General features: G+C 44.7%; 1 protein-coding gene across 1 annotated transcript in view; it reads right to left on the bottom strand.

The window, feature by feature from the left end:
- Positions 1–18,624, bottom strand: part of LOC112263905 (E3 ubiquitin-protein ligase znrf3-like) — a 215,983-nt gene that overhangs the window by 23,015 nt on the left and 174,344 nt on the right. Inside the window, exon 3 of the mRNA XM_042331336.1 lies at positions 3,200–3,274. Coding sequence (XP_042187270.1) covers positions 3,200–3,274 — 75 coding nt within the window. The remainder of the gene's footprint in view (positions 1–3,199; positions 3,275–18,624) is intronic.

Here is an 18,624-nt window from a genome sequence, read left to right as displayed (position 1 = left end):
CTTCACAGCCATATAGAGCCTTTGGTTCTATAACCGATTGGAAAATGTTGAGCCAGATTCTAATTGGAATTTCGATTTTAATGTTCCTTTTAATGGCATAGAATGCTCTTCTTGCTTTGTCTCTCAGCTCATTCACAGCCATGTGAAAGCTACCTGTGTTTTTGATATTTAGTGTAGTTTTTGTGTAGTTTTTGGTGTGCTCTAATAGAACTGTCCAAATAGAATTTATATTTGTCATCCTTCTTTCCGGACCTTTTTTGGAATATCATTATATTCGTTTTTTTTTAGGTTAATGGTCAGAGCCCAAGTCTGACAGAACCTGTGGTTAATGGTCAGAGCCCAGGTCTGACAGAACCTGTGGTTAATGGTCAGAGCCCAGGTCTGACAGAACCTGTGGTTAATGGTCAGAGCCCAGGTCTGACAGAATCTGTGGTTAATGGTCAGAGCCCAGGTCTGACAGAACCTGTGGTTAACGGTCAGAGCCCAGGTCTGACAGAACCTGTGAAGATGATCTAGGTGCTGCTGTAACCCCTCTTTAGTGGGAGACAGCAGCACCAGGTCATCTGCGTACAGCAGACACTTGATTTCAGTGTTGCGTAGGGTGATACCAGGTGCTTCCGATTCCTCTAATGTTTTTGCCAATTCATTCATGTAGATGTTAAAAAGTGTTGGACTTATTGGGCAGCCCTGTTTCACTCCCCATCTCTGAGAGAAGAAGTTTGTTTGCTTGTTGCCAATTTTAACCGCACATTTGTTTTTAGTGTACATTGATTTAATAACATCATATGTTTTCCCTCCAATACCGCGTTCTATTAGTTTATAAAAAATACCTTCATGCCAAATTGAATCAAATGCTTTCTTGAAATCAACAAAACACGAGCAGATTTTGCCTTTGTTTTTGGTTAACTTGTTGGTCAATTAGAGTGTGGAGGGTGTAAATGTGGTCTGTTGTACGATAATTTGGCTTCTGGCTTCTGCTCATGTGAAATGGTGTAGTCTGCTATTTATAATACTGCAGACAATTTTCCCCAAGTTGCTTTTAATGCAAATTCCTCTGTAATTATTTGGGTCAAATTTGTCTCCATTTTTATAGATTGGTGTGATTAATCCCTGGTTCCAAATATCGAGGAAAATACCTGCAGTGGGGAAAATGTTGAAGAGTTTGAGTATAGCCAATTTGTGGTCTGCATATTTGATGATTTCATTTAAAATAGCATCCGCACCACAGGCCTTTTTGGGTTGGAGAGTGCGTAGTTTTTCCAATAATTCTTCTTCTGTAATTGGGGTATCCACAGGATTCTGATAGTCTTTGACTACTGATTCAAGGATTTGTAATATGTCTTGTATATCTTTTTGTTCTGGGCTCTTTGTTATATTGCTGTAGAAAGTGGCAGCTCTGGCCTTTAGCGCAGTGCGGATGTAATCCATGGCTTCTGTTTGGGATGTGTATGGTACCAGTCAAAAGTTTGGACACACCTACTCATTCACGATTTTTCTTTAATTTGACTATTTGCTACATTGTAGAATAATAGTGAAGACATCAAAACTATGAAATAACACACATGTAATTATGTAGTAAACAAAAAAGTGTTAAACAAATCTAAATATATTTTAGCCACCCTTTGCCTTGATGACAGCTTTGCACACTCTTGGCAATCTCTCAACCAGCTTCATGAGGAATGCTTTTCCAACAGTCTTGAAGGAGTTCCCACATATGGTGAGCACTTGTTGGCTGCTTTTCCATCACTCTGCAGTCCAACTCATCCCAAACCATCTCAATTGGGTTGAGGTCGGGTGATTGTGGAGGCCAGGTCATCTGATGCAGCACTCCATCACTCTCCTTCTTGGTCAAATAGCCCTTACACAGCCTGGAGGTGTGTTATGGGTCATTGTCCTGTTGAAAAACATATCATAGTCCCACTAAGCGCAAACCAGATGGGACGGCGTATCGCTGCAGAATGCTGTGGTAGCCATGCTGGTTAAGTGTGCCTTAAATTCTAAATAAATCACAGACAGTGTCACCAGCAAAGCACCCTCACACCATCACACCTCCTCCTCCATGCTTCACGGTGGGAACCACACATATGCAGAGATCATCCATCCGTTCACTTACTCTGCGTATGACAAAGACATGGCGGTTTGAACCAAAAATCTCATCAGACCAAAAGACAGATTTCCACCGGTCTATTGTCTATTGCTCGTGTTTCTTGGCCCAAGCAAGTCTCTTCTTCTTATTGGTGGTAAAGGTGATCTAGAGTTTTTTCGGCTCTAGTTGCACAGGTGACATGCTGGTAGAAATGAGGTAAGATGGATTTCAGTTTTCCTGCATTGAAATTACCGGCCACTAGAAGTGCCTCCTCTGGATGAGCGTTTTCTTGTTTGCTTATGGCCTCATACAGCTGGTTGAGTGCGGTCTTAGTGCCAGCACCGATTTGTGGCGGTAAATAGAAGGCTACGAAAACTATAGATGAAAACTCTATTTGTAAATAGTGTGGTCTACAGCTTATCATGAGACACTCTAAATCAGGTGAGCAGAATCTCCAGACTTCATTAATATTAGAGATTGCTGCTGTTGTTAACAATGAAACACACCAACCCTCTTGACCCGACGCTGCCGTTCTGTCATGCCGATGCATAGAAAGACAAGCTACGTGAATATTATCCATGGCCTTGTTCAGCCAAGTTTCCTAGAAACATATTACAGTTCTTCAGGATAGTCTTGAACGGAGCTCGCCCAGTTTGTTCTCTGGTGGTTGTTCATTCGCTAATAGAACATCGGGAAGAGACGGTTTATTTACAGTCGCAGTTTCATCAGGGTGCCCGTATGTAGTCCTCTATCGCCATCTCTTTCTCTTCAGAGTGTCGGGGAGGGAGGGCCTGGTCCGAGGTGAGCAGTATGTCCTGCTCTGACAGACCCTTGAAGTAGAAATCTTCATCCAAATCAAGGGTAGTGATCACTGTTCTGATGGCCAGACGCTCTTTTCGTTGATAGAAAACGATGGCGGTAACACTATGTAAAAATTTAGTTAAGAACCGTGCAAAAACACACAAAATAGCAGAGTTGCTCAGGTGCTCGTTAAATGGCCGCTATACATTCCACCACCATTCTTGAGTGGAGACTTGGAATGTGAGTGCCCAATGGGCGAATGGAAACATGGAAACCATGTGTGTCTGTGTGTGTCTGTGTGTGTGTACTGACCTGATCAATGGCATCAGAGTTTTCAGACACATCAAAAATGACAGCCGTCGCCCCTCTCTGAACTGCTCGCTTCGCCTGCAGGGAGAACAACAGTCATTAGAGACACAGAGAGAACAACAGCCATTAGAGACAGAGAGAGAACAACAGCCATTAGAGACACAGAGAGAACAACAGCCATTAGAGACACAGGGAGAACAACGGCCATTAGTGATACAGAGAACAACAGACATTAGAGACAGAGAGAGAACAACAGCCATTAGAGACAGAGAGAGAACAACAGCCATTAGAGACACAGAGAGAACAACAGCCATTAGAGACACAGAGAACAACAGCCATTAGAGACACAGAGAGAACAACAGCAATTAGTGACAGAGAGAACAGCCAAAAGAGAGACAGAGAGAACAGCAGACATTAGAGACACAAAGAGAACAACAGCCATTAGAGACACAGAGAACAACAGCCATTACAGAGACAGAGAGAGTAACAGCAATTAGTGACACAGAGAGTAGCAGCCATTAGAGACACAGAGAGTAACAGCCAATAGAGACACAAAGAAAACGACAGCCATTAGATACACACAGAGAACAACAGCCATTAGATACACACAGAGAACAACAGCCATTAGAGACACAGAGAACAACAGCCATTAGAGACACAGAGAACAACAGACATTAGAGACACAGAGAGAACAACAGCCACAGAGAGAACAACCATTAGACTCTTAGTCTAAGTTTTGGGCTCAAAAATATTTTCCATCAATTAGTCTTTTGAGTAATCACCTCAGATATTTTCACATTCAATCTTTTTCAGATCTGATTGGTCAATAGCCCAATTAGTGAAAAAAAGATCAGAATTGGGCTGCCTGTCTAAACGCAGCCAGAGAGAAGAACATCCATTAGAGACACACGGAGACCAGTAGTTTGAACATAATTTACCAGTCCAAAGTTTGGACACACCTCATTCAAGGGCTTTTCTTTATGTTTTACTATTTTCTTCAATGTAGAATGAAAGTAAAGATAGCGAAACTATGAAATAACACACATGAAACATGTAGTAACCAAAAAAAGTGTAAAAAATGTAATATTCTTCAAAGTAGCCACCCTTTGACTTATTGACAGCTTTGTACACTCTTGGCATTCTCTCAACCAACTTCACCTGGAATGCTTTTCCAACAGTCTTGAAGGAGTTCCCACATATGCTGAGCACTTGTTGGCTGCTTATCCTTCACTCTGCGGTCCAACTCATCCCTAACCATCTCAATTGGGTAGAGGTTGGGTGATTGTGGAGACCAGGTCATCTGATGCAGCACTCCATCACTCTCCTTCTTGGTCAAATAGCCGTTACACAGCCTGGAGGTGTGTTGGGTCATTGTCCTGTTGAAAAACAACAGGACAATGTCACCAACAAAGCACCCCACACACAAACCAGATGGGATGACGTATTGCTGCAGAATGCTGTGGTAGCCATGCTGGTTAAGTGTGCCTTGAATTCTAAATAAATCAGACAGTGTCACTAGCAAAGCACCCCCACACCTCCTCCTCCATGCTTCACGGTGGGAACCACACATATGCAGAGATCATCCGTTCACTAACTTTGCATTTTACAAAGATATAGCGGTTGGAACCAAAAATCTCAAATAAGTACTCATCAGACCAAAAGACAGATGTCAACTGGTGTCCATTGCTCGTGTTTCTTGGACCAAGCAAGTCTCTTCTTCTTATCGGTGTCCTTTAGTTGTGGTTTATTTGCAGCAATTCGACCATGAAGGCCTGATTCACACAGTCTCCTCTGAACAGTTGATGTTGAGATGTGTCTTTTACTTGAACTCTGTGAAGAATTTATTTGGGTCGCAATTTCTGAGGCTGGTAACTCTAATGAACTCATCCTCTGCAGCATAGGTAACTCTGTGTCTTCCTTTCCTGTGAGAGCCAGTTTCATCATAGCGCTTGATGGTTTTTGCGACTGCACTTGAAGACACTTTCAAAGTTCTTGAAATTTTCCAGATTGACTGACCTTCATGTCTTAAAGTAATGATGGAGTGTCATTTCTCTTTGCTTATTTGAGCTGTTCTTGCTATGATATTGACTTTTACCAAATAGGGCTATCTTCTGTATACCACCCCTACCTTGAAACAACACAAGTGATTGGCTCATACGCATTGAGAAGGAAAGAAATTCTACAAATTCACTTTTAACAAGGCACACCTGTTAATTTAAATGCATTCCAGGTGACTACCTCATGAAGCTGGTTGAGAGAATGCCAAGAGTGTACAAAGCTGTCATCAAGGCAAATGGTGGGTATTTGAAGAATCTCAAATATAAAATATATTTTCATTTGTTGAACACTTTTTTGTTTACTACATGATTCCATGTGTGTTATTTCATAGTTTTGATGTCTTCACTATTATTCTACAATGTAGAAAGAAAAACCCTTAAATGAGTAGGTGTCCAAACGTATGACTGGTCCTATATATCAACTCCACCTTAGTTCACTTGAAGCCAATCTTGAAACAATAACTTTGCAGTAGTGAGATAAGGTCAACAAGAGTTAGTTTTCGTTTTAATAAGGTTAAGGCTAACTCGGTGGTAAAGCAATACATTTAACCAGTTTTAAATGTATCCCCAAAACCTCACTCTCACTCCCAGCCACCAGAGGGGGTTGTGTGACTTTGAATGGCCTGAATCCAGCAGACAGCTAGGCCCAGCAGCAGAGAGAGGAGAGACATAGAGAGAGAGAGAGAGAGAGAGAGAGAGAGAGAGAGAGAGAGAGAGAGACATAGAGAGAGAGAGAGAGAGAGACATAGATAGAGAGAGAGACAGAGAGAGAGAGACATAGAGAGCGACATAGAGAGAGAGAGAGATATAGAGAGAGACAGAGAGAGAGAGAGAGACATAGATAGAGAGAGAGACATAGATAGAGAGAGAGACATAGATAGAGAGAGAGAGACATAGAGAGACATAGAGAGAGAGAGAGAGAGACATAGAGAGAGAGAGAGAGAGACATAGAGAGAGACAGAGAGAGAGAGAGAGAGAGAGAGAGAGAGAGACACAGAGAGAGAGAGGAACAGAGAAAGAGAGAGAGAGAGGGAGAGAGATAGAGAGACATAGAGAGAGAGAGAGAGAGAGAGAGAGAGAGAGAGAGAGAGAGAGAGAGAGAGAGAGAGAGAGAGAGAGAGAGAGAGAGAGAGAGAGAGAGACAGAGAGAGAGAGAGAGACAGAGAGAGAGAGACAGAGAGAGAGAGACATAGAGAGAGAGAGACATAGAGAGAGACAGAGAGAGAGAGAGAGAGAGAGACATAGAGAGAGAGACATAGATAGAGAGAGAGACATAGAGAGAGACAGAGAGAGAGAGACAGAGAGAGACATAGAGAGAGACATAGAGAGAGAGAGAGAGAGAGAGAGAGAAAGAGAGAGAGAGGGATAGAGGGAGAGAGAGAGAGAGATTGAGAGACACAGAGAGAGAGGAACAGAGAAAGAGAGAGAGAGGGAGATTGAGAGACACAGAGAGAGAGAGGAACAGAGAAAGAGAGGGAGAGAGAGGGTTATGGAGACAGAGAGAAATAGAGATATATAGACAGAGAGACAGAGAGAGACAAACAGAGAGAGAGCGAGATTGAGAGACAGAGAGAGAGGGACAGAGAGAGAGGGTGAGAGATAGAGACAAACAGAGAGAGGGATCGAGAAAGTCGGCCCACAGTCCATGGAGAGGTCAACAACTCGATGATAACATTGGAAGGATGAGCACAAGTGGTCTGTCCCTCAACTCTCTTTATACATGATGTCACCAGAGAAAGACCTGTGTCTCAAACGACAGCCCTTTCCCTATAAAGTGCTCTACTTTTCATCAGGGCCCATAGGGTCAAAAGTAGAAATATAAAGGCAATAGGGGACCATTGAGACCACCCTTAAAGCTACATCTGATTCATATTACACCGAACAGTATGACAGTGTTTTACTCTATATAGACTACACACCACACATACATTCAAATGATTTCACATGATGACAAGTACCATTACATTTGGTGGCAGACATTTATGAAAGCTGCATTTCAATGTCAGTGGTTGTTATTCCAACACCAACTAGCAGAAAGATCCTCAGAGATCCTTCAACATGATGAGTCGTGTAACTGCTACAGACGTAGTCTTTGGATGGTGTTTCTGCTTGAGGCAAGAGAATAAGACAAACGTTGGAATCAGCAGAACCGAGAATATCTCTTCACTCAATCCAAAATGGCTTCCCCAACTGACCGTTCCAAATTCATTCTGTCTGAGTACGGTTGATTCATGGTGCCCTGTTTAGCAGCGTTTTGAAGTCTCAACTAAAAGAGCAGTCAGGATCACATCCTGGTATTATCATGGAGCCCTGTCGGCTCCGTGCCAGATAACATCCAATCAGCCAGCTAGGGGAGGGACATCAGATCAACGTGACAGAGCACAGGGCTGTGGCTCTGATGTCCAGTGGCTGAAAAGTTTCTGAGCTGAGCTTGTGTCTACAGGCACTTTAGAGTGAGAGAGAGAAAGAAAGAGAGAGAGAGAGACAGAGAGAGAGAGAGAGAGAGAGAGAGAGAGAGAGAGAGAGAGAGAGAGAGAGAGAGGGGAGGGGGAGAAAGAGAGAGACAGAGACAGAGAGAGAGAGAGAGAGAGAGAGAGAGGAGGGGAGAGAAAGAGAGAGGGGAAGCACAGTTGGTCCTTTCAAAACAAGTCATGCTAAATTCAGAGGTAGTATTTAGAAATGTGTGGTAGAACAGAGCAATGTGTGGTAGCATTGAACAATGTGTGGTAGAACAGAGCAATGTGTGGTGGCATTGAACAATGTGTGGTAGCATTGAACAATGTGTGGTAGAACAGAGCAATGTGTGGTAGAACAGAGCAATGTGTGGTAGCATTGAACAATGTGTGGTAGAACAGAGCAATGTGTGGTAGAATAGAGCAATGTGTGGTAGAATAGAGCAATGTGTGGTAGCATTGAACAATGTGTGGTAGAACAGATCAATGTGTGGTAGCATTGAACAATGTGTGGTAGCATTGAACAATATGTGGTAGAACAGAGCAATGTGTGGTAGCATTGAACAATGTGTGGTAGAACAGAGCAATGTGTGGTAGAATAGAGCAATGTGTGGTAGCATTGAACAATGTGTGGTAGAACAGATCAATGTGTGGTAGCATTGAACAATGTGTGGTAGAACAGATCAATGTGTGGTAGCATTGAACAATGTGTGGTAGCATTGAACAATGTATGGTAGCATTGAACAATATGTGGTAGAACAGAGCAATGTGTGGTAGCATTGAACAATGTGTGGTAGAACAGAGCAATGTGTGGTATCATTGAACAATGTGTGGTAGCATTGAACAATGTGTGGTAGCATTGAACAATGTGTGGTAGAACAGATCAATGTGTGGTAGCATTGAACAATGTGTGGTAGCATTGAACAATGTGTGGTAGCATTGAACAATGTGTGGTAGAACAGAGCAATGTGTGGTATCATTGAACAATGTGTGGTAGAACAGAGAAATGTGTGACAGCATTGAACAATGTGTGGTAGCATTGAACAATGTGTGGTAGCATTGAACAATGTGTGGTAGCATTGAACAATGTGTGGTAGCATTGAACAATGTGTGGTAGAACAGAGCAATGTGTGGTATCATTGAACAATGTGTGGCAGCATTGAACAATGTGTGGTAGCATTGAACAATGTGTGGTAGAAGAGAGCAATGTGTGATAGCATTGAACAATGTGTGGTAGCATTGAACAATGTGTGGTAGCATTGAACAATGTGTGGTAGAAGAGAGCAATGTGTGACAGCATTGAACAATGTGTGGCAGCATTGAACAATGTGTGGTAGCATTGCACAATGTGTGGTAGAACATAGCAATGTGTGGTATCATTGAACAATGTGTGGTAGCATTGAACAATGTGTGGTAGCATTGAACAATGTGTGGTAGAAGAGAGCAATGTGTGATAGCATTGAACAATGTGTGGTAGCGTTGAACAATGTGTGGTAGCATTGAACAATGTGTGGTAGCATTGAACAATGTGTGGTAGAACAGAGCAATGTGTGGTAGCATTGAACAATGTGTGGTAGAACAGAGCAATGTGTGGTAGAACAGAGCAATGTGTGGTAGCATTGAACAATGTGTGGAAGCATTTAACAATGTGTGGTAGCATTGAACAATGTGTGGTAGAACAGAGCAATGTTTGGGAGAACAGATCAATGTGTGGTAGAGCAGATCAATGTGTGGTAGCATTGAACAATGTGTGGTAGCATTGAACAATGTGTGGTAGAGCAGATCAATGTGTGGTAGCATTGAACAATGTGTGGTAGCATTGAACAATGTGTGGTAGCATTGAACAATGTGTGGTAGAACAGAGCAATGTGTGGTAGCATTGAACAATGTGTGGTAGAACAGAGCAATGTGTGGTAGAACAGAGCAATGTGTGGTAGCATTGAACAATGTGTGGTAGCATTGAACAATGTGTGGTAGAACAGAACAATGTGTGGTAGCATTGAACAATGTGTGGTAGCATTGAACAATGTGTGGTAGCATTGAACAATGTGTGGTAGAACAGAACAATGTGTGGTAGCATTGAACAATGTGTGGTAGAACAGAGCAATGTGTGGTAGCATTGAACAATGTGTGGTAGAACAGAGCAATGTGTGGTAGAGCAGATCAATGTGTGGTAGCATTGAACAATGTGTGGTAGCATTGAACAATGTGTGGTAGCATTGAACAATGTGTGGTAGAACAGAGCAATGTGTGGTAGCATTGAACAATGTGTGGTAGAACAGAGCAATGTGTGGTAGCATTGAACAATGTGTGGTAGCATTGAACAATGTGTGGTAGAACAGAGCAATGTATGGTAGCATTGAACAATGTGTGGTAACATTGAACAATGTGTGGTAGCATTGAACAATGTGTGGTAGAACAGAGCAATGTGTGGTAGCATTGAACAATGTGTGGTAGAACAGAGCAATGTGTGGTAGCATTGAACAATGTGTGGTAGAACAGAGCAATGTGTGGTAGCATTGCACAATGTGTGGTAGAACAGAGCAATGTGTGGTAGCATTGAACAATGTGTGGTAGCGTTGAACAATGTGTGGTAGAACAGATCAATGTGTGGTAGCATTGAACAATGTGTGGCAGCATTGAACAATGTGTGGTAGAACAGAGCAATGTGTGGTAGCATTGAACAATATGTGGTAGAACAGAGCAATGTGTGGTAGCATTGAACAATGTGTGGTAGAACAGAGCAATGTGTGGTAGCATTGAACAATGTGTGGTAGAACAGAGCAATGTGTGGTAGAACAGAGCAATGTGTGGTAGCATTGAACAATGTGTGGTAGAACAGAGCAATGTGTGGTAGAACAGAGCAATGTGTGGTAGAACAGAGCAATGTGTGGTAGAACAGAGCAATGTGTGGTAGAACAGAGCAATGTGTGGTAGAACAGAGCAATGTGTGGTAGAACAGAGCAATGTGTGGTAGAACAGAGCAATGTGTGGTAGAACAGAGCAATGTGTGGTAGAACAATGTGTGGTAGAACAGAGCAATGTGTGGTAGAACAGAGCAATGTGTGGTAGAACAGAGCAATGTGTGGTAGAACAGAGCAATGTGTGGTAGAACAGAGCAATGTGTGGTAGAACAGAGCAATGTGTGGTAGAACAGAGCAATGTGTGGTAGAACAGAGCAATGTGTGGTAGCATTGAACAATGTGTGGTAGCATTTAGCTACACTCCAAAAGGAAAAAGGAAGAGAATTTGAGAAGTCTTTAAAATGAGTATTTGGACACGTCGTTTACCCTCTAGGTCTACCCGTGTGTGTGTGTGTTTGCGTGAGAGAGATAGAGAGAGAGAAAGCCTGGGCTATGCAGTGTGATTATATTGTGTCCTGTATTTAAGCTGAATATAGACATGAATGTGCATATACAGTCCAGGGCAGAAGGGCGTGGCTCGCGGCTCCAGATTGGGTCTCTACACTTATACTGTCCGTACGATTGATGTTATATCCCAAAGATGAGAGCTTTCAGAAACCAACGTGGAAGACAACGGGGAACCCTTAGTTGGGACTTGTGTTCCCTAGAACCAGGATGGATCTCACAATCCAATTCAATTCAAGAGGCTTTATTGTCATGGGAAACATATGTCAACATTGCCAAAGCAAGTGAGGTAGATAATATACAAAAGTTAAATAAACAGTAAAAATGAACAGTAAACATTACGCATACAGACGTTCCAAAAGAATAAAGACATTACAAATGTCATATTATGTTTATATACAGTCTCTCTCTCTCTCCCTCCTCCCCCTCTCTCCCCTCTCTCTCCCTCTCTTCCCCTCTCTCCCTCCCTCTCTTTCCCTCTCTCTCTCTGTCTCTCTCTCTCTCCCACTCTCTCTCCCTCTCTCTCTCTCTCCCTCTCTCTCCCTCCCCTCTCTCTCTCTCTCTCTCTCCCTCTCTCCCTCTCCTGGAATGCTGCTTCATATGCAATATACACAGCCAAAGGAATTTATTCTAATGGAGTTCAATTCAACTCCTTGGATTGTCCTTTCTTTTGGTAAACAGTCTTGTCTAATTTACTTTATAAAATCCAACACTTTTCAGTTTCCAACTGCGGTTAAACTTCTAAATTTCTCTTTCACACAATTTCCCTCTCACACAGTTTTATCTCTCACACAGGTCTATCTCTCCATTGCCGAGCTCTGGCTGTAGCCCATTTAATTCAGCCGCTTTGATGTTAGCTATTAGCATTAATAATTCATATTTCTTGGTAAGACGTTTAAGAAGAAAGAGATCCCTGCTAAATAATCTCAATTTGGGCAGGCGCTACAGTGTAGGGACTTGCCTGCCTGACAACAACAAAAATGTACCTACAGGCAAGCTCAGCTCCCTCTGAGCTCCCTCTACAGGCAAGCTCAGCTCCCTCTCAGCTCCCTCTACAGGCAAGCTCAGCTCCCTCTCAGCTCCCTCTACAGGCAAGCTCCCTCTCAGCTCCCTCTACAGGCAAGCTCAGCTCCCTCTCAGCTCCCACTACAGGCAAGCTCAGCTCCCTCTCAGCTCCCTCTACAGGCAAGCTCAGCTCCCTCTCAGCTCCCACTACAGGCAAGCTCAGCTCCCTCTCAGCTCCCTCTACAGGCAAGCTCAGCTCCCTCTCAGCTCCCTCTACAGGCAAGCTCAGCTCCCTCTCAGCTCCCACTACAGGCAAGCTCAGCTCCCTCTACAGGCAGCTCCCACTACAGGCAAGCTCAGCTCCCTCTACAGGCAAGCTCAGCTCCAGCTCTACAGGCAAGCAAGCTCCCTCAGCTCCCTCTACAGGCAAGCTCAGCTCCCACTACAGGCAAGCTCAAGCTCCTTCTCAGCTCCCTCTACAGGCAAGCTCAGCTCCCTCTACAGGCAAGCTCAGCTCCCTCTCAGCTCCCACTACAGGCAAGCTCAGCTCCCTCTACATGCAAGCTCAGCTCCCTCTCAGCTCCCACTACAGGCAAGCTCAGCTCCCTCTCTTTAAGTTGAGAGGAAGGATAAAGGATGGAGTCATTTACATCTTCTACAAACTAATTTGTCTCAGTAGAACAGAAGTGTGGTATTGTCCCTTTGAAGAGACACAAGCCATCACAATACTTCAGAACTCCATAAATCTTGACACAATATAATATATAGCTACAATCTACTCTTTCTCACTATGTTCATGGGTTTCTATGGAGAATAAAGAATAATAGTTATGCTACTAGATAATAATGCTACTAGATAATAATGCTACTAGATAATAGTGCTACTAGATAATAGTGCTACTAGATAGTAATGCTACTAGATAGTAATGCTACTAGATAGTAGTGGTGCAAAGGATCACAAAAGTCACGGTTCGGATCGGATCACAGTTTTGAGTCACGGATCGGATCACAGTTTTGAGTCACGGATCGGATCACAGTTTTGAGTCACGGATTGGATCACAGTTTTGAGTCACGGATCGGATCACAGTTTTGAGTCACGGATTGGATCGGATCACAGTTTTGAGTCACGGATCGGATCACAGTTTTGAGTCGCGGTTCGGATCGGATCACAGTTTTGAGTCACGGTTCGGATCGGACCACAGTTTTGAGTCACGGATCGGATCACAGTTTTGAGTCGCGGTTCGGATCACAGTTTTGAGTCACGGATCGGATCACAGTTTTGAGTTGCGGTTCGGATCGGATCACAGATTTGAGTCACGGTTCGGATCGGATCACAGTTTTGAGTCACGGATCGGATAATTTTTCAGATCAGCGACAAAAAAAAGGGAGACAAATACAACTTCGCTTTCCATTATTACTTAAAGCAAGGAACTGTTGAAATAAAATCTTTAAATAAAATATTCAATACTCAATTGTTAAATTAAAGTTTAATATGAGGCATGATTCCTTCTTCCTTTGAACAACAGTGAATGAATAAATAGCCCGTGTCCACGTCATCAAACAAAAGTTAAGAAAGAAAGCAAAGCAGACCTGAGCTTATAACTTCAAATTATTTTTCTAAAAGATGAGGATGTCTACATTGTTTGGGGAGAGGGGAGACCTCTTTGCAGTCACTATGTCCCCTGCCGTGGAGAAAACCTTCTCGCTGGGAACTGTGCCAGACACAGCCCGAGAGGCATGAGTCGAGGGCGGACCATCTCTCCCTTCCTGAGGGAGCTGGGTGGCCAGGTACAGGTCCAGTTGTAAGAGGAACCCCTGGCACCGTGCTACTGTCCCATCATGCTCCCTGGGAAGGGAGAGACTCGTCCCACTGAGACTGGCTCCGGGCGGGACAGGTAGAGGTAACCCCGGTTGCGCTGGTCGAGGTGCTGGAGAGACCGCCTGTCTCTCCCAGCGGTCCATGGTCTGGACAACGCGATCCATCATGGCACCGAGATGTCGTATCATTGCCGCGTGTTCCTGGACGAGCTCCTCCACCGGGGTACCTGCTCCTGCTGACTCCATGGTGGTGTGATATTCTGTCAGGCGTGTGCTGGAGGTGAAGTCAGGTGCAGGAGAGCAGAGAGTTGTGAACAGGCACACACTTTATTACAGGAGAAAGATTACAGACGGACGCAGCTGCATCAAAAACCTCCAGCCAACAAAGCAACGTGTAAAGCAAAAACAGTCACAAAACATCAATGTTTAACAATTCAAACAAGCTTCGTGAAAATACACGAAAAGAACGGACGCCTTCCTGGCGCGTTACAAAACAAGTATCACACAAAGACATGAGGGGGAACAGAATAAATACATGCAGTGTGATTGGGGAATGTAAACCAGGTGTGTAAAACAAGACAAAACAAATGGATAAATGAACAATGGATCGGCGGTGGCTAGAAAGCCGGTGACGTCGACCGCCGACCGCCGCCCGAACAAGGAGAGGAGCCGACTTCGACGGAAGTCGTGACAGTAAGTAGATTCCAGGGGCTCTTATTCAATCCACATTGTGGAAGTTCAACTTTACCGCCTTATTGAAATTTGAATGAAATGTTCCTGCTTTAACGGAGACTACATTCACGGTGAACACTGCATATGTCGGCTCAATCGGAAATGACCTTTATATTTATATAGCGGATTCTGTAACGCTTGAGAAAAAGCCCTGAAGCTACTTACATAAAGTTTGTTTTAACATAAACAAAACAGGAAAGGCATCATCACGTCCATGTCAGAAACTCTACACCGCCACCTGTCTGTCTGTCATGCAGAAGACCTGTCTGTCTGTCATGCAGAAGACCTGTCTGTCTGTCATGCAGAATACCTGTCTGTCTGTCATAAACACTGACTCTTACGCAGAGCTAGTCCGCATCTCAAATAACACCCTATTCTCAACACTGCATATGATCAGAGCCCTGTGGTTGATGCTATTCTCAACACTGCATATGATCAGAGCCCTGTGGTTGATGCTATTCTCAACACTGCATATGATCAGAGCCCTGTGGTTGATGCTATTCTCAACACTGCATATGATCAGAGCCCTGTGGTTGATGCTATTCTCAACACTGCATATGATCAGAGCCCTGTGGTTGATGCTATTCTCAACACTGCATATGATCAGAGCCCTGTGGTTGATGCTATTCTCAACACTGCATATGATCAGAGCCCTGTGGCCGCATATAAGGCCCTGCCCCGCCCCCTTTCGGAAAAGCTGACCACGACTCCATTTTGTTGATCCCTGCCTACAGACAGAAACTAAAACAAGAAGCTCCCACGCTGAGGTCTGTCCAACGCTGGTCCGACCAAGCTGACTCCACACTCCAAGACTGCTTCCATCACGTGGACTGGGAGATGTTTGTTGCGTCAGACAACAACCGAATACGCTGATACGGTGTGCGAGTTCATTAGAACGTGCGTTGAAGATGTCGTTCCCATAGCAACGATTAAAACATTCCCTAACCAGAAACCGTGGATTGATGGCAGCATTCGTGTGAAACTGAAGGCACGAACCACTGCTTTTAATCAGGGCAAGGTGTCTGGTAACATGACTGAATACAAACAGTGCAGCTATTCCCTCCGCAAGGCTATCAAACAAGCTAAGCGCCAGTACAGAGACAAAGTAGAATCTCAATTCAACGGCTCAGACACAAGAGGTATGTGGCAGGGTCTACAGTCAATCACGGACTACAGGAAGAAACCCAGCCCAGTCTCGGACCAGGATGTCTTGCTCCCAGGCAGACTAAATAACTTTTTGGCCACTTTGAGGACAATACAGTGCCACTGACACGGCCTGCAACGGAATCATGCGGTCTCTCCTTCACTGCAGCCGAAGTGAGTAAGACATTTAAACGTGTTAACCCTCGCAAGGCTGCAGGCCCAGACTGCATCCCCAGCCGCGCCTCAGAGCATGCGCAGACCAGCTGGCCGGTGTGTTTACGGACATATTCAACCAATCCCTATACCAGTCTGCTGTTCCCACATGCTTCAAGAGGGCCACCATTGTTCCTGTTCCCAAGAAAGCTAAGGTAACTGAGCTAAACGACTACCGCCCCGTAGCACTCACATCCGTCATCATGAAGTGCTTTGAGAGACTAGTCAGGACCATATCACCTCCACCCTACCTGACACCCTTGACCCACTCCAATTTGCTTACCGCCCAAATAGGTCCACAGACGATGCAATCTCAACCACACTGCACACTGCCCTAACCCATCTGGACAAGAGGAATACCTATGTGAGAATGCTGTTCATCGACTACAGCTCGGCATTCAACACCATAGTACCCTCCAAGCTCGTCATCAAGCTCGAGTCCCTGGGTCTCGACCCCGCCCTGTGCAACTGGGTACTGGACTTCCTGACGGGCCGCCCCCAGGTGGTGAGGGTAGGCAACAACATCTCCTCCCCGCTGATCCTCAACACTGGGGCCCCACAAGGGTGCGTTCTGAGCCCCTCCTGTACTCCCTGTTCACCCACGACTGCGTGGCCATGCACGCCTCCAACTCAATCATCAAGTTTGCGGACGACACAACAGTGGTAGGCTTGATTACCAACAACGAAACGGCCTACAGGGAGGAGGTGAGGGCCCTCGGAGTGTGGTGTCAGGAAAATAACCTCACACTCAACGTCAACAAAACTAAGGAGATGATTGTGGACAGGAAACAGCAGAGGGAACACCCCCATCCACATCGATGGAACAGTAGTGGAGAGGGTAGCAAGTTTTAAGTTCCTCGGCATACACATCACAGACAAACTGAATTGGTCCACTCACACAGACAGCATCGTGAGGAAGGCGCAGCAGCGCCTCTTCAACCTCAGGAGGCTGAAGAAATTCGGCTTGTCACCAAAAGCACTCACAAACTTCTACAGATGCACAATCGAGAGCATCCTGGCGGGCTGTATCACCGCCTGGTATGGCAACTGCACCGCCCTCAACCGTAAGGCTCTCCAGAGGGTAGTGAGGTCTGCACAACGCATCACCGGGGGCAAACTACCTGCCCTCCAGGACACCTACACCACCCGATGCTACAGGAAGGCCATAAAGATCATCAAGGACATCAACCACCCGAGCCACTGCCTGTTCACCCCGCTGTCATCCAGAAGGCGAGGTCAGTACAGGTGCATCAAATCTGGGACCGAGAGACTGAAAAACAGCTTCTATCTCAAGGCCATCAGACTGTTAAACAGCCACCACTAACATTGAGTGGCTACTGCCAACACACTGTCAATGACACTGACTCTACTCCAGCCACTTTAATCATGGGAATCGATGGGAAATTATGTAAATATATCACTAGCCACTTTAAACAATGCTACCTTATATAATGTTACTTACCCTACATTGTTCATCTCATATGCATACGTTGATACTGTACTCTATATCATCGACTGCATCCTTATGTAATACATGTATCACTAGCCACTTTAACTATGCCACTTGGTTTACATACTTATCTCATATGTATATACTGTACTCGATATCATCTACTGTATCTTGCCTATGCTGCTCTGTACCATCACTCATTCATATATCCTTATGTACATATTCTTTATCCCCTTACACTGTGTATAAGACAGTAGTTTTTTTTTTGGAATTGTTAGTTAGATTACTTGCTCGTTATTACTGCATTGTCGGAACTAGAAGCACAAGCATTTCGCTACACTCGCATTAACATCTGCTAACCATGTGTATGTGACAAATAAAATTTGATTTGATTTGATTTGATTTGATTTGATGCTACATGGAACACAGCCGCTGGCTTGAAGCCAGACATACAGTGTTCAGCCCAGCCTCTATGCTCAAATCAAATCAAATTTTATTGGTCACATACACATGGTTAGCAGATGTTATTGCGAGCGTAGCGAAATGCTCAATGGAGTCCCATGTTGAGATGATGCTCTGAGCACGAGAAAGAGGGAACAATCCACCCCGAGTGGACAGAAACCACAGCCTACAGCAGGGAGAGGAAAGCAGGATGGCTACCGTCTGGACACAGGACAGAAACCACAGCCTACAGCAGGGAGAGGAAAGCAGGATGGCTAACGTCTGGACACAGGACAGAAACCACAGCCTATAGCAGGGAGAGGAAAGCAGGATGGCTAACGTCTGGACACAGGACAGAAACCACAGCCTATAGCAGGGAGAGGAAAGCAGGATGGCTAGCATCTGGACACAGGACAGAAACCACAGCCTATAGCAGGGAGAGGAAAGCAGGATGGCTAGCGTCTGGACACAGGACAGAAACCACAGCCTACAGCAGGGAGAGGAAAGCAGGATGGCTAGCATCTGGACACAGGACAGAAACCACAGCCTATAGCAGGGAGAGGAAAGCAGGATGGCTAGCGTCTGGACACAGGACAGAAAGGAAGAGGAGGGCTATGCTAACAACAGGTAAGTACTGACACTCAGCATGAGGTCCAACTGCTGCGTCCTGTGCACAATGTGTGTGTAATCTGTTCACTTTTAGCTTTCACATCCGCAGACATGCACACACACACACACACACACACACA

This window comes from Oncorhynchus tshawytscha, linkage group LG12, assembly GCF_018296145.1.
Source record: "Oncorhynchus tshawytscha isolate Ot180627B linkage group LG12, Otsh_v2.0, whole genome shotgun sequence".
NCBI classification, from domain to species: domain Eukaryota; kingdom Metazoa; phylum Chordata; class Actinopteri; order Salmoniformes; family Salmonidae; genus Oncorhynchus; species Oncorhynchus tshawytscha.
This window is presented reverse-complemented; position numbering and strand designations above follow the sequence as displayed.